The sequence below is a fragment of the Sander vitreus genome, chromosome 13 (assembly GCF_031162955.1).
Source record: "Sander vitreus isolate 19-12246 chromosome 13, sanVit1, whole genome shotgun sequence".
Taxonomy (NCBI): domain Eukaryota; kingdom Metazoa; phylum Chordata; class Actinopteri; order Perciformes; family Percidae; genus Sander; species Sander vitreus.
Window position 1 is genome coordinate 5,690,076 of NC_135867.1, and position 15,829 is coordinate 5,705,904.

A 15,829-nucleotide genomic window follows, 5' to 3' on the forward strand; every position below is an offset into this window, starting at 1 on the left:
GACGCAAACTGGGTAGTTGTACACCTGTCGTGTACTGTATGCTGTCCCTTTTTAATATAAAACTCCCAAAGCCAAAGGTTTTGAGACCGCGTGGAGTAAAGAATGCAAACGTTCTAATGTCTGGCTAAGTAGCTGACTATTTACAGTTTTTTACAGCTTTTTACAGCTTTTGTACCAATTTGATTCTTTCACTATACATGGGTGCTGATTCGATTTGTTATTGCGATTTTAATTCATTGCGATTCAAGTATTGCGATCAATAGTATTGAGTATTGTGATTTTCTTTTCCTTCTTTAACAAAAATAAATAAATACACTTCTAGGGACAATATATCATGAGATGTTTCTAAAAACAAATTGTTTTCTAAGAAGACTGCACATCACATGTCAGTCTGACAATGAATATGAATATTCAGGTGAATCATTGATAAAAAAAACAAAAACAAATAAAAAACATTGTTTCTGGGCAAAAGAATTTATTTAAAAAATAGTTTCCTTTTGTAAAGTTAAACGTAAAACGTACCATTTGAAAATATGAACAAGTGTAAAAAAAAAAAAAAAAGCTGGCAGCGTTTCGGTTTCAAAAAGCAGCCGAGAGCATCTTTTGTTGTCATAACAACAGCTACTGCTACAGTATCCTAGAGCGCTATGTGGCGCGGCGCTAACGTTAGATTAAACAAAGCGGTGGAGCGCGCTAGAAAAAGAACAGGGAGAGAGGGGGAGGGAGGTGTGCTAATGTTACATAACAGGGAGCACCTGGTCATATGCTATAACTCGCTGTGCTCCAACTCCATTTTTTCTTGTTATGGAAACGACAGGTCTCGATACTCTATTTTGGAAAATAATCTAATTGCGATTTTTTTTTTTCACCAATATTGCGATTTAATATGGGATTATTTTTTAAACTCTTTGTCTTCTGTATTATTCAACAAAGACAAGTAATACATCATTGTATAGTATGAACAATACAAGATTAGACACGATTAAACAAACTGTTCTTTCCTGGAGGCCAGGCCTGTATGTGATGATGAAATTTGGTGATGCATGAATTTATATGAATGACATCTATTATTTAACTACTTCAGTCACAGTAGTATATTGAGCGCTGACCAAGCCTGGTGTAAACATTCATATGAAAGTCAGAAATAAATCACACAAACTAAAGTGCAGATTGCAGAAATATAAAAACAAATACATGGCTTTACCACACTTAGTAGTATTATTTACTGTAATAAACATATGTAAACATGGATTGCACTTTTTAAACACTGTCTTTGAACTTTACTAGACAGTTATATAAGTAAAACAAAAAATGTATATATCTTTTATATGATCTCCAGGCAGTAACAAAACAAAAATGCAGAAAATAAAAGGAGATAAATATATCTGCCTGTACCTATTGGAAATATTTAGGTAACTCAAAGTTAAATGTAATCACTGTCTGAACATTAATATCTAAATCGTAATTATCTCTAGTCAGTAACAGCAACACACAAACACAGACTAAAGTGCAGTGAGTATGGAAACACCATCCATAGTGATCCTGATCACACAGGAAGCAATTTCTCACCATTAGCAACTCCAGCTCCAGTCAGTGTACAAATTACTACATTCAAATCTATCACCAAATCTGCCTTTTTTCATCTTGAAAACCTATCTAGACTCCAGCCATCACTCTCTGACTCCATGGCAGAAGCCCTCATATGGTTTCATGAAAGGCGCTATATAAATAAGTTATTATTATTATTGTATGGTTTTCAGTAGCTCACAGGTTTTTTTGCTAGGAAAACCAGCACATCCACTTTTGCTGGTTTAGCTCACGAGCGGTGCTAAACAGACGCTCTGTGTAGCCGTGATGCCATGCTTGGTGACCGTACTAAGGGGCTTCATGTCTTTGGCAATAAACTCCATTACTGCTTGAGTAATTTTCTTGTTCCGTTTTTAAAGTACGTTCATATGGAGTTAACATTACGCTTTCAAACATTGTGTTGAGTGATGCCTGTCGGGTGGTATTTTGCTTACTTGACAAACTGGTGTTCAGCATTTTAGCCATGCAACTGTCGTAGATGGCTTTGTGTTTTTTTTTTTTTTTGTTTTTTGGTAAGTGATACAGCTGATACAGGTTCGTAGTGTTACCCCCGTGAGGTAGCAACGTTAGCAACACAGGTTTTGCACAACACCTGAAGCTGCGCATCATCATCTTTTTTTTTTTTAAACCAAAATAGTCCCACACAAGTGACCTACTGTTGCTATTTGGGACTGAAGTTTCTGTCGAGGCTGAGGCCATTGTACACCAGGTCAACGTACGGCAGCGTCAGCGTGCCAAGTTGATGCTTTCTCTGCGGAGTGCAGACTGCTTTGCTCTCGCGAGACCAAATCGCAGCCTTAACATATCGTGATATTATTTCAAATGTGATTAATCGTTCAGCCCTAGACGTAGGGCGCTCACAACTTTTTTGAACACGCAGTTTACTCCATAGGATTATAATGTAAAACAGACGCTGGCAGCTTCAAAAAAGACGCCAAGTGTGAACATAGCCTCAGAATGTTTTGTGTACAAATAGCTACCAGTTATTGTAAACTGCATATGTGTCGTGCAAGAATATAAGCTTGCATAGAAAGGTGTGTCATACTAGCTTGCTTTCCATGCATGCAGAAAATGTAGCTCACTAGGCCCACTGTGTATGTTTCTGCAATGGAAATGCAAACTTGCACTGGAAACCAGATTCTGATAATGTGCCTTAAAGAGCGACCTGCACAAAATATACCCTGGTAAAATAAAAACCAGTGTAAAAATAGCGAATATAAGCAAAATTCTTCTATTATTGCAGGAGTGCCGAGTACAACAAGTGCTTCCTTTATTTACGTACCATTCTTCTACTACTACTACAAATGTCTTGAGTGAATGAGTTGGACCACGTACATACGTATCTACCTTAATCTGAAAAGATCCATTAGGGTTTGAAATTATACTTAATACATGGCAATAAGATGTTTTGAAATACAAAAAAAGCTCTCAGAGAAACTGTTGTCTGTCACCTCAGATTTAGTTTAAAGCCATAATGCTAATTTTAAGCAATGCATAAGTGGCACTTAAAACCATATTTCACACATGTATATTTGAAATGAACTCTACAGCAGGGATCTTCAACAGGGGGTCCGGGACCCTTAGGGGGTCCTCAGAGTTACTGCAGGGGGGCCTCCAAATGATTGCTAATTTTTTTTCAAAAATGTGAAAGTCTTAACATAAATCCAACATATTAGCAATTATAAATCCCCATTGATTGGTAAGGTTACTGGCCTATAGGTAAGGTAGTCACTAAGATCCACAGATACAGTTCATCCTAAAGATTCACTGTGCCACATGTATGTTTAATGTTAAAACATGATTTATAAAAAAAACATTAATAGCTTAGTTTTTTTATGCAATAAAGGTATGTATGAAGGCTTTTGGCTGCCCTACACGTTATCGTAGGCCCAGTTTATGTAACTTAATTTTATAAAATACAGTATATGTAGTAGAGATGCACCGATAGACCGGCCGGTGACCGGAATTGGCCGGTTTTCACGTGCTCGGCCATGACCGGCGAGCGGCAGGTCAGTCTGACATATGCCGATTTCATGCCGGTCAATGCTACAATTAACTGACAACAAAAGTCATACGAGTTACAGTTCTCAAGGACGCACGCACACACAGACGCAACAGCACAGTCTCTTTTTCCTTTCTCTCAACTTTTCCGCCGTGTGTCACGCGTACACATTTTTTTAGTTGGATATTGGATGTGAAAAGAAGGAAATGGTTCTAACATTGCACTTTAGATGTGTGAATTTCCCACACCAGGAGTAATTTTATATAGTTCTATTGTATAGCGATCCATTATCTGTGCAAAATGTTCTATTAAAGAAAAGATAGAAAATAAATATTTGTGTGTGCTTTAAAGAGGTTAGAAAAAATGAAATCGGAATCGGCTAAAATCGGTATCGGCTGGCCTAACTCAAAGAAAATCGGAATCGGCCTAGAAAGTTGTAATCGGTGCATCTCTAATATGTAGTAGGGGGTCTCTGCTCCATCTCTCTCTCAGTCAAGGGGTCCTTGACTTAAAAAACGTTGAAGACCCCTGATCTACAGCATAAATGTTATGACTCTGTCTGGGCAGAAAAAGAAAGTCATTCATTCTTTTTCTTTTCCTACTCAGGTGATGTACAGTGCCTTGCATCATCAAAAACCTCAGTGTCTCCGTTTCATTTGGGATGTAGCTTGTCACTGTACCATCAATAATTAAGGTGCATGGCTCACCACAAAAAAATAAAATGAAAAAAGAAACCCATCAGTCAGTGGCATTCAGCTAAGAAGCCATGGCACTGTTCACTCTCCCTGCCTCTTAACCCATTAACAGCAGTTCATGCCTTCATTAGTTCCACTCGTACAGTGGGCATTACATTCTGCGCTTTGACAAGCACATGTGTGCTGTACAGTCAGAGGCTGCGTGTTTGCGTAAAGCCGTGAACTAAGAATAGAATAGAAGAGCCTTACTGTGTATCCCAGTGAAATCAGTGGACCGTGGGTTTTCAGGTCTTTACTGACACCAGGTGTCAGCAAAGAAAAGAGAAAGCAAAGCTCCATTGCTCGTAAAAAAACGCTGCTCTCTTTTGGGCTAGATCAGCACTAACAGACATTTCTACTGCTCTCAACAGCAGGGTTGATTCCTATTGATCTCCTTTCTGTAGACCAGGAGCTCCCACAGTCTTTCACATCAAAGATAAGAAGATGATCATCATCATCATCATCATGATACATATGTTTTGTTGATGTTTGGCTTGACTGTAAAGAATGGTGAAGAGGTAGCAGCGGTTGAAGTCCAGGAATTAAGATGTCAAAATCCAGTCCCTTTCACTGAGAAAAATAAGGTGTATATGCACTAATGAAATACAAAATAATTAATTTACACCATTTTATGATATCGTCAGGCTTTACTTTGTCTCAGCTTTAGCTAATGAAGGTTAACATGCTAACCTAAGCATGTTAAAGGTCCTATGACATGCTGCTTTTTGGATGCTTTTATATAAGCCTTAGTGGTCCCCTAATACTGTATCTGAAGTCTCTTTTATATAGACCTTAGTGGTCCCCTAATACTGTATCTGAAGTCTCTTTTATATAGACCTTAGTGGTCCCCTAATACTGTATCTAAAGTATCTTTTTATATAGGCCTTAGTGGTCCCCTAATACTGTATCTAAAGTATCTTTTATATAAGCCTTAGTGGTCCCCTAATACTGTATCTGAAGTCTCTTTTATATAGACCTTAGTGGTCCCCTAATACTGTATCTGAAGTCTCTTTCCTGAAATTCAGCCTTGGTGCAGAATTACAGCCACTAGAGCCAGTCCCACAATGAGCTTTACTTAGGATGTGCCATTTCTGTGTCTGTAGCTTTAAATGCTATTGAGGAGGAGAGAGGCCAAATTCTCTGGGCAGCTGTGGGCGGCGGGCAAAGCAGAGAAAGGGGAGGTAACCTTTCCCCTTATGACGTCATAAAGGGAAGATTCCAGATCGGCCCATCTGAGCTTTCATTTTCTCAAAGGCAGAGCAGGATACCCAGAGCTTGGTTTACACCTATCGCCATTTCTAGCCACTGGGGGACCATAAGCAGGCTAGGGAACTCATATTAATGTTAAAAAAACCTCATAAAGTGAAATTTTCATGCCATGGGACCTTTAACCTTCATTAGGACCAGGACCGTCTTTACACAGTTTCTAGACTCTTCTTTGGAAACAATTGGTGGGTATGTTTTGGCTCAAAGAAAGCTATTTTTAGAGCTCAAAGTCGCAATGAAATGTCAGTTAGAGCATATTTATCTTTTGTAATTGGACATATTTCCAAGTGAAACAGACTATGCGGGCATGGTATAATTATTAAAAGAAGGTTTTGATCAAACCTTTTTAATTTCATTATGTTACTCAAAACTAGGCGAATACGGAGCTGTAATGGACTCCCGCCTGCACCTCCTCACCCATGTTGTAGATCAGGAGAAGGAAAATAATTGGAGAATTAATTAAAAGCACAGCCATAATTGATGAAAGATCAACACACACACACACTGGCCAATGAAACTACTCTGCTAGCTACTACGACCCACAAGCAAACAGTTAAATGGTTATACAGTGGTGCTCATAAGTTTATGAACCCATGCTAAAGTTGACTAAAAAGAGGAATAAAAAAAATTATCTTTTGGAAATTGATCTTAATGCCTGAATTTAAAAAAAAAAACAGGAAAAATCCAATCTTTAAGGACACCAATTTTCTTTGTGAGTGAATAATGTATCGTAAATAAATAAATGTTGTTCCTTAAAATACAGGGGGCATAAGTAAGTACACCCCTATGTTAAATTCCCATGGAGGCAGGCAGAGTTTTATTTTTAAAGGCCAGTTATTTCATGGATCCAGGATACTATGATCCTGATAAAGTTCCCTTGGCCTTTGGAATTAAAATAGCCCCACATCATCACATAGCCTTCACCATACCTAGAGATTGGCATGGTTTTATTTCGGTTAGCCTAATAGCTGGTTTGATTTGCATTGAGAGATGATTTTATGGAAAGTACCCCATGCCAATGGTCAAAACATTTTATTTTACAAGAAGAGGAAAGAGGGATTTTTAAAATGTAATTACGTAGATGTAAAACCAAGACACAACTGAACAATTAACACAAAAAATACATATTTTTCATTTCACTGTGTCTTCAAGTGCTACTTTAACATGTTCTCATCCTCCACATCCTTTTTCTATACCTCCTCTTCTTTTCTTTCTCCTCCACCAGCTCAACCTCCAGAACTGCTGGCTGCACAAGGCCAATGGCGGTATGGTACTGCTCACCTTCTTTATGTGCCGCATCGCCCTCTTCCCCTACATGTACTGGGTGTACGGCCGCCACTACGGCATCCCGCTGTACAGCGTGCCCTTCCACCTGCCGCTGTCAACCAACCTGGGCAACGTGTGCATCCTGGCGCCGCAGGTCTACTGGTTCGTCCTTCTTTGCCGAAAGGGCTTCCGTCTGTACCGGCGTAGCCGTATGCCAGACTCGTCTCCTGCGGCCCCTGTCACTGACAATCCCAAGGATGATTGATATCCAGTTCACGATTGCTCGCTCAAGCCGCACACTCAGCTACTAACGCAACTACTTCTGCAAAGGCACTAGTTTGACTTAACACATTTCAAATCCCACCATTGAACTGTAGTACACCAGGACTGCCTGCTCTTGTCCCACAACCCCTGGGCATTTTCCGCACACTTTAAATCCTCCGTTTCAAAAATCTGCTGCCTAAGTGGACCTCTCCACCTATCCAGCTCTACTACTGAAGTTTGATGATTTCTTGTTTGTTTTTTTTGTTTTTGTGTCGTTGTTTTTTTTGGGATTTTGGCTCTTGCCTGGATCTTTTTGAAGTGCTACACTGCTTCTGTCAACATTTACAACACTGAAGAAAGGTCATGTTTGCTTCACTGCGGGTAAACCTTGGCGTAAAAGAGCTTCCATAGAGAGACATTATCTTATCGCCTACTCCTACTGTGTTTACAGCCTCTGCTGATTTGGAAGGTCTGTTACAGTGTATGTGTGAGTGGCTGTTACGACAGGTTGTATTTATTTGAATGATTTTACTGTACTGTGTCGGATAGTTGCGCTTCCTCTCCCATCCATTCACTCATCCCACCGACGAGAAGAATTACGAAAAGTGGTGGGTGGGATGCAAATTCAGGCAGTATTGGGAATACTCGCGAGGAATACATGTCACCTCATTTACATTTGAGAGCTTAAAACGGCTACATTTGTTACCACCCAGTTAATGTGACTTTTCACCCCCGTTCATTTTGTTCGTAGTTTCCATACGGCATGTTACCGGTTGTTTTCTCCTGTTTGTTAGGCCACAGAGAAGGGGGTGATGGGGGACGTGGTGACGCCTAATGTGTGATGAACTCAGGGCCACGGTCAGAGCAATAAGGTGAGCAGAGGCTCACCGGGGCAAACGTATACAGAGGATTGCAATTCCTAAGCAATTGGCTACAAAAAAAAACAAAAACATGGAGGATATCAGGAGTGACTATTCCTGAAACTGATCATTAACATCCAGTAACGGCTGTGTTTTCCCTGAGGCTCCACAGATTTATATGCACTTGTGTATCAGCTGTTGCATTGAGCACTTCACACAGGGCTGTATATATTTAATGTTTTAGTTTCATCACAAAAACAAAGATAGTTTTAAAGCTTAAATCTATATCTCAACATCGCAATTGGACCTGAGAGGACCATTTCTTTTTTGACATGCAAAGCATTTTTTGTTGTTGTTGTTGTTGCTCGATTCACAGTTGCATAAAGACATTTATCTTAAAGGCATTGATGAGAGAAAATCACATGCTTCACTTTTGATCTTAAGAATATTATTTCTTCATATCAAGAAATAAATAGAAGATATTCTTTTCATTGGAATGCGGCGGGGTTAGGTCACAATCTAGACCCTGAAGTTAATTTAACTAATAATAATCATTTTGCTCATTCAAGCTTTGTAGTGAACTAACTGATTTAAGTGTGCGTTTTTGACCTTTTTAATGTCCTGCAATTTCAATCTATGCAAAAAAGAGGCTGCGGTGCATGTACATGTATACAACACTAATGTCAAGTCATATCAAATTGATCCACACCTCAGTATGTTATTTTCTGGGACCATATATTTATTTCTCCTGTACATTTCTACTGAGACTTCATACTACAAATCATGGTCTCATGTTGCATTTTAGTTGGAAGTTAAAAAGGTCTTTGCTTGTCTTTTTAAATTTACCTCAGTGTTTTTGAATCATTTAAATTCATGGAATGCGGGGGGGGAAAAAAGTGTATATTTATTATTAGTAGTTTTTGTAGCATTCAACAACAACTTTACTAGTGTTTGGATACTGACTTGATAGGCCTGTCACTTTAAAGTTTGAACGCAACTAATACGAAAATCAATCCAATTAGAGATTTGATATGGCCACCGAGCTATAACCATTTTGTTGTCATGGTAATGTGACTGTAAGGCAGGCAATTGCATTTTTAAAAGACAGAAAACTGCTTTACCTTTATCCAATATTTATTTTAATCTTAAATTTTGATTCCAAAATGTTTCCACACATTACTTCCTCAGATTTTTTATTTTATTATTTTTTTCTTTTTTTCCCATGGTCGCCAATTTTGTCCTCTTCGCGTTAAAGCGAGCCTACGTTTGTAACTTTTGCTGAGCTGTGAATCAAGTGTGGGATCATTGTGCATGCAAAAAAACGTAGCGTGACACTAGTACAAGTAAAGAAAAAAGGCATAACGGACGGACTCCGTAATGTCAGACAATATCTATCTAACGTTTTGTAACATTAGCAGCCACCATAAGCTACTGGTCATACCAGACCAACTAAGAAGCAAATCCCCTGAGAGTGTTGAATTATGAGTGAATGAGTGCGGGTGCTTATGAATTCACCTTTTTCTATTAATTTCTTCTTTCACAAGTTGCATAGTCTCGCTTTAACGAAGACAACAATTGCGTAGTTTACAAAGAGACTGTTCATTTTAGGATGTCCCCACCACGTTGGTGTACAAGGCGTGGCCTGTTAAGCTTACTTTCTATACTGTGAAATTTGGATTATACTAAGGCTGAACGATTTTGGGGGGGAAAATCAAATTGCCATTCTTCCTTTGGTTCGGTTTACGATATTTATTTATAGCTAGTTAAATAAAGTAATACAAAATAAATGAAAGATCCACTGAAAATAGGACATTTCTGTAACCAGTATGTGATATGTGACATTATTCCAGCTTGTATCTTATGACAAAATAGTAAATATAATAATATAAAAAGAGGAATAGAAAATGTTAAACTGAATGATACACCAAACATTTAACTAAATAATTCACAATAAGTCTTCACGATTAGCTTAATCGCATTCTTTCAAATCGCGATTGCGATTTTTAAACGATTAATCGTTCAGCCCTAGATTATACAAATAGAAATATTTATACATATTTGCTCTAATACAAAGTGACAGCGCCGTGTCTTGAGGGCTCTTTTAATCCTCAAATGAAATTGTTCCCTGAAGGAATTTTCATCTTTCAAGCATCAAGACTGCTAAGCAGACCAGCTGCTGCATTGTGGGTTCTGTAGTGTTGCTATGACCTGTGTGGGGGATCTTGTGGTTCTGCACTGCACTATGGCAAACACAATTGGTATCCATGTCTGGCGGGAGCAGCATTGTAGGGAAAAGATGATGAGTCTTGTTCTTGGTAGACACACAGCCCGTTTGCAGACGAGTAACATGAGGAGGAGGGAGCAAGGAGAGCCGAGCTGCTGAATGACGGGCTCGTTTTTCTCGTTTGGCTGGAGTCCAGCAGAGTGCGGGCCTCTTTTGTCCTTTGCTGACCAGGCCACTGTTATTGGAAACATTCCAGGTTCTTTGTGCTGTTTTCAGCCGAACTCTCTCACTGTCTTGTTCACCCTCAACCTCTTACACGCACTTGTCTCCAGATATGTAGTGGTGTAAATGAAAGGGTGGTTAGCTCTGACCTCTAGCTACCAAGAAAGACATTTTATTTACATTAATAAGACGTTATGTTCATCCATTTTATTCTTACACTTCAGTTTATAATTTATCCAACAGCTTGTCAGAAGTCTCCACTTTCACTGCAGTCAAAACCGATGCTTGTCACTTCAGTCAACATTTTTATTTTAAAGCTGCAGGTCATCCCTTTTTAACATGTCTGTCACCTACTTCTTATTGCCGATGTTTCCTCCCTTCCATCCTCCCATCATGCTCTGCTCTCTTTCCTTTAAATTCATCTCAGTCTCTTGGCGGATGTGCTCTGCAGTGATACAAAGTAGCTGGTTGCCCTCCTCCCTCTCTGCTGCCATCTGTCGTCAGGATTATCTGATTGTCCACTCAGCAGTTTACAGGCAGGACCAGTTGGGATTAGTAGACCTATGCGGGCATTTCCTATTGAAACTGCATGTCTCCTATGTAGTGTGCTCCATTCAGATACATGTATCTCCATTGTGATGCCACCATGACCTCACCTTCCACTTAATACACTGACAAAACTGACACATGGCTTTGTTTAAATGCTTTTATGTCATCCCTTTAAGCGTGATATTGATTTGATTAAAGGTTGGTGTTAAGGATTACTTCAATCTGACCATTTTAACACCGACGTTTCTGCCAAAATTTCATTCTTGTTTTATCTCGGGTAGAAAAGCCATTGAAAGAGCATTTATACCATCATGACAAAACAATTTAAGGTGTAGTAGCAGCAGCTCCTTAGCACCCTAAAGTTGAGCCTGTTGTGACAGTTTGTGCTTTGCAGAAAATGCCCCCTCTTTTTTTTGGGATTTTCAAAATCATTTTAAACTCCCCTTTGAACAAGGTCTATTTGACAGTCTGCGAGAATATAGAAAATGTAACATTCCACGATTTTTCCCTAACATCTTCCTCAATTTAATTATCAAAAGTTCCCTTTTTTGTTTGCTCTCTTTAGCAGTTTATTCTTTCTTTTCATTGTGTCCATCTGCTAATTAAGAAAGCAAAATTGTATATTTGTAAGAGACGGTGTCCAAAATGTATTTTCTATATCTGCAAATTAACCCCCATTTATAAACTGATGACATTGATTTGCTGCTTCAGTTTCAATAATAATCATTTTTTTTTTATTATTATTATTATTATTAATTGGTCTGATCTGATCACACTGACCTGACTACAAAGTTCTTCTTTGTGTAACTTTTATAGCCAATGGAAGACGGGCCTCATTATTCCGATCACTAGGAATCTGGATGGCATAAACGGCATCTGATCCTAAATCTGTGAATCCCTCAGTAGGAATTATAAAAGGTTCGAGGCATGCAGAGTACCCATATCTTAACAGGTATTCTTTTGTTACTTGATAGATTCTTCTTATCGAAAGTCTTAAGTTCATCCTCTTTGCTCAGGGTTTGATGAAGTTGTTAACATATGCGTGTGTGTGTGTGTGTGTGTGTGTGTGTGTGTGTGTGTGTGTATGTATAGAGGTTTATTGTAAGATGATGAAATTGTGAGACTGATTCTGAAGATGATCACATCTAGAGTGGTATATGGTGTTTCTTTTCTAAATTATATTTTTAAAGCGTTTTGTTTTCCATATAGATTTTTCTTGTATTCATGCTTTCTGACATGGCTTGCGATACTTCAACTTCTAAGGGTTGGTAAACCAAAGACTGTCAGGCACTTCAGTTAATCACAGTAACCGTAGTGATATGAAGAGAGATCCATTTGCTTCTCTGTATTTTTAGACATGCTGTAGATGATTTGTCTTAATAGCTAAGTGACCCACTTCTCACTTAAAAACATAACTACTCTCCAGTCTCACGTCTTTCTTTGGGTCCTAGAGTGTGACCAACATGTTGGGTTTGTGATGGATGTTACCTCTAAGGATTTAGTGGCTACTTGCCACTAGTAAGTGTTTTAGGTAATTCTCCACTAACACACACACACACACACACACACACACACACACAATACATTTAAGTTTACTGTATGGGGCAGTGACATTTTACTCTGTAATTTGAGCACATTGGTTTTGAAACTACATAATGATTATACTGATAAACTTTTTGCATTACACAGTAAACAGACACATTAATGTAAAAACAAGATGCTTTGTATTCCTTGTACTTGTATGTAAGAATAGAATGAGAATGGGAACATGGACACCAAAATAACACGTGAACTGAGATGGCTCTGTCACCATGCTAACGCTATTTAGCATAGGTCTACACTATGCTGAGCAGTAGTCAGCTTCTTGGTAACACTATTTTGAGTGAGGGTTCATTCCATGCTAACACTTTAGCATCGGTTTTATGTTGAATGGTTGTAGAGTTCATGCTAATAATTTATCTTTACATTGTTGAGTCGTATCAAGCTCCAAGCTAACATTTAAGAAGTGTTAAGTGGTGGTTGATCAAAACTTAAGCACATGCCTACACTACGTTGAGCAATAGTCAGTTCTTGCTAACGCTATTTTGAGTAAGAGTACACTTCATGCTAACACTTTAGCGCCCAGTACTACTGAGTGGATATAGGCTACATGCTAACACTTTATCTTGATATGATAGCAAGCATCATGCGAACACTTTATATATGTTGAGTGGTCGTTGACTCAAAGCCAACACCTTATCACACACTATGTTAAGTGATAGTAGGCTCCATGCTAATAATTCAGCCTGGGCTTATGCTAAATTAGTTAGCTTCCATTAAGTTCAGCTCCCATGAGATGTTGACAGCCATGGCAGATGGGAGATGTTGGATGCTAACACCTTGTCAGAAATGCATTTTAAAGAAGAAACCTTTTAGGAACAGAGGAGGAAATTATAAATGGGGCAGGACTTTGGCTTTCTTTATGGCTAAGGGTTGTTGCCAATAATGCTGAAATGTAAAACTCCCTAAACTATTTCTGTTTTTATTGAGTCTAAAACTATGTGAGAGCTCCATATCATCTGCGGGCATATGGCATGCTTATTTTAAAGGTGCTGTAACAAACGTGGCAAATGTTTGGTGTCTATGTTCCCATCAGTGAAGTCAAGACATGTTTATTCATGCATTAATTGTCATTTTACGTCCAAAGTAATACCAACATGACAAACAAAATATGCTACCCAGTATGAAGTTTTGAGTTCCTGTGGTTTGTTGAGATGTGAATGGGAATGATAACTGCATGTGGGGTCTCCTCTGCCCCCCCACCCCTCCTTTTTACCCCTGCTCCAATTGATTATTTTTTTTGCCATCTCTCACCTAGTTTGACAACATTCATGACCATGATGGTCAGGGTTCAAAATTAACACCATCTACCAGCCAAATGCTGGTAAAATATGCAAGTGGCTGGTAGATTTGCTTCACTCACCAGCCAAAAAACACTCATTCACTAGCAATTTGGCTGGTGAACGAAAAAGTTAATTTTGAACCCTGATGATGGTCTTTGGTGACCCATCGAAGCACAGCTCCTCTTTGCACAACTGTAAAGACAAAGATTTAAATAAATTGATATGAATTTTTTAGTTTTGGTGCTGTCAGGTGGAACAGTGAAGTCAGTCCCTGGTACCTCCTTTCCCATCGCATATGAACGGCAAGCTACGATTGACCGTTGATCCATTTATGAATCTATGACTGTTTTGTCTGACACGGTGACCATCTCAAAAGGCATATTGTGTAGTGTGGTCCCGGCATTAGTAGTTATAACAAGTGATAGGTAATATTATGCAGGGTGTGTCATTACCCAGTTGGTGTCAGTTGCAAAATGTTTCAAACAGCAGAAAATGCACACATCAGTAGTTCAGGAAAATCACCTCTACCTATAACATCAAAATCGGTGTCTTAAAACGCATAGCAACAATATTTAGTTGTTTGTTTTTCTTCTGATATGATGTGAATGCGGCATTAGGCTGATGAACTGCACAAAAGTTAACTTTGAGACGTTTTATCGTACAGATTTCGGGTGAGCTTGGATTTCAAGCGCTGCAAATAAACAACTGTGTTGCTGTAACTGATTTTGATCTGTGGACAGTGAACCAAATTTGGTCTCCAGTGCCTTGTGAAAAATCGATGTGTGATACCCACAAAAGTCGTGTGTAAGAGCTAAGCTGGCAGGCGGTGTTTACAGGTTGTGGCTGTTTATCATCATCGTCATTATCATCATCATCATCATCATCATCATCATATCCTTAAGATTTTTGGTGTTCACTGCAGTCGTCAAGAAAAGTCTCATTGTTTGTTTAAATCATATCATTCATATTTTAACTGGTTGAAACTTAGAAATTGCTATGCATTTACTGCTAGAATGAGAATAAAACTCCCTTTTGATTCTGATGAAATTAAGGCCTTCATGTTATGTTTTAGCATTTCATATTTTGTAGCATTTAATCTATATTTTCAAAGTATCAAGAAAATCCCATAATGCATTATTTGAGGTTGAACACCTTTTTAAAGCATAGATAATTTGTGGATTTGCTTTGTGTTTTTGTTGTTTTAGACCTTTCATCTGTCGGTTTAATGGACGTGTTGTGTTTTGGAGATTTGAGTTTGAATCTTGACTTGCTGTCCATTTTACTCACTGTTCTGCCGACTTTAATGCAGCACCTTCACAACCTCACAACACGTCCTGCTCCACATTAATTTTGATTAGCGTTATTATTTTTCATACATAGACTATATATCAGATTTGATGCATTTGTCTTTTTTTTTTTTTTTTGTAGCGTGACCTTTTTTCGAGGAAATTTCTGAAATCTGAAAAGAGACTGGACTGTTTTAAGAAATAGCTTAAAACTATTGATGTGAGAGGAGTCATGTACTGTAGCTGCAACTTGTGAATTCAGAGCACCCCTTTAAAATTCAATAAATTTGATTTGATAGACTGTTTTGAACAAGTGTTTTGTTTTCCTTGTCTTAAGTGTTTTGCACACCATCAACATCCATTATTAGACTGTTTTCAATTTTATTTTAAAGCCCCTGAAAACTTATAGATATTTCACAAAAACATGAAATATTTATCTTTCACTTTCATTTAGCCTGACATTGTGTTCATGTTAGCCCATTTTCTTGTTGGGAGGGCTGAGGGGTTCATTTGTTTAGTTTTTTTGCTCCAATCAGTAGCAATTTACTCATCCGTTCCATTTCATTTGACACAGAAGCTGCCGTAAGTAAGAGTTGCTTGGAACAGTAAACTTAAAGCCGCTATAATCAATATTTTTTATATCAAATTGAAAAATGTGAAAACAATGTGAAAAGGTTTGCTTGTATG

General features: G+C 38.4%; 1 protein-coding gene across 1 annotated transcript in view; it reads left to right on the forward strand.

The window, feature by feature from the left end:
- The window catches only part of tlcd3a (TLC domain containing 3A), a 31,723-nt gene extending 23,135 nt beyond the window's left edge, over positions 1 to 8,588 (forward strand). Inside the window, exon 5 of the mRNA XM_078265352.1 lies at positions 6,815 to 8,588. Coding sequence (XP_078121478.1) covers positions 6,815 to 7,120 — 306 coding nt within the window. The 3' untranslated portion in view covers positions 7,121 to 8,588. The remainder of the gene's footprint in view (positions 1 to 6,814) is intronic.
- The last annotated feature ends 7,241 nt before the right edge of the window (positions 8,589 to 15,829 follow it).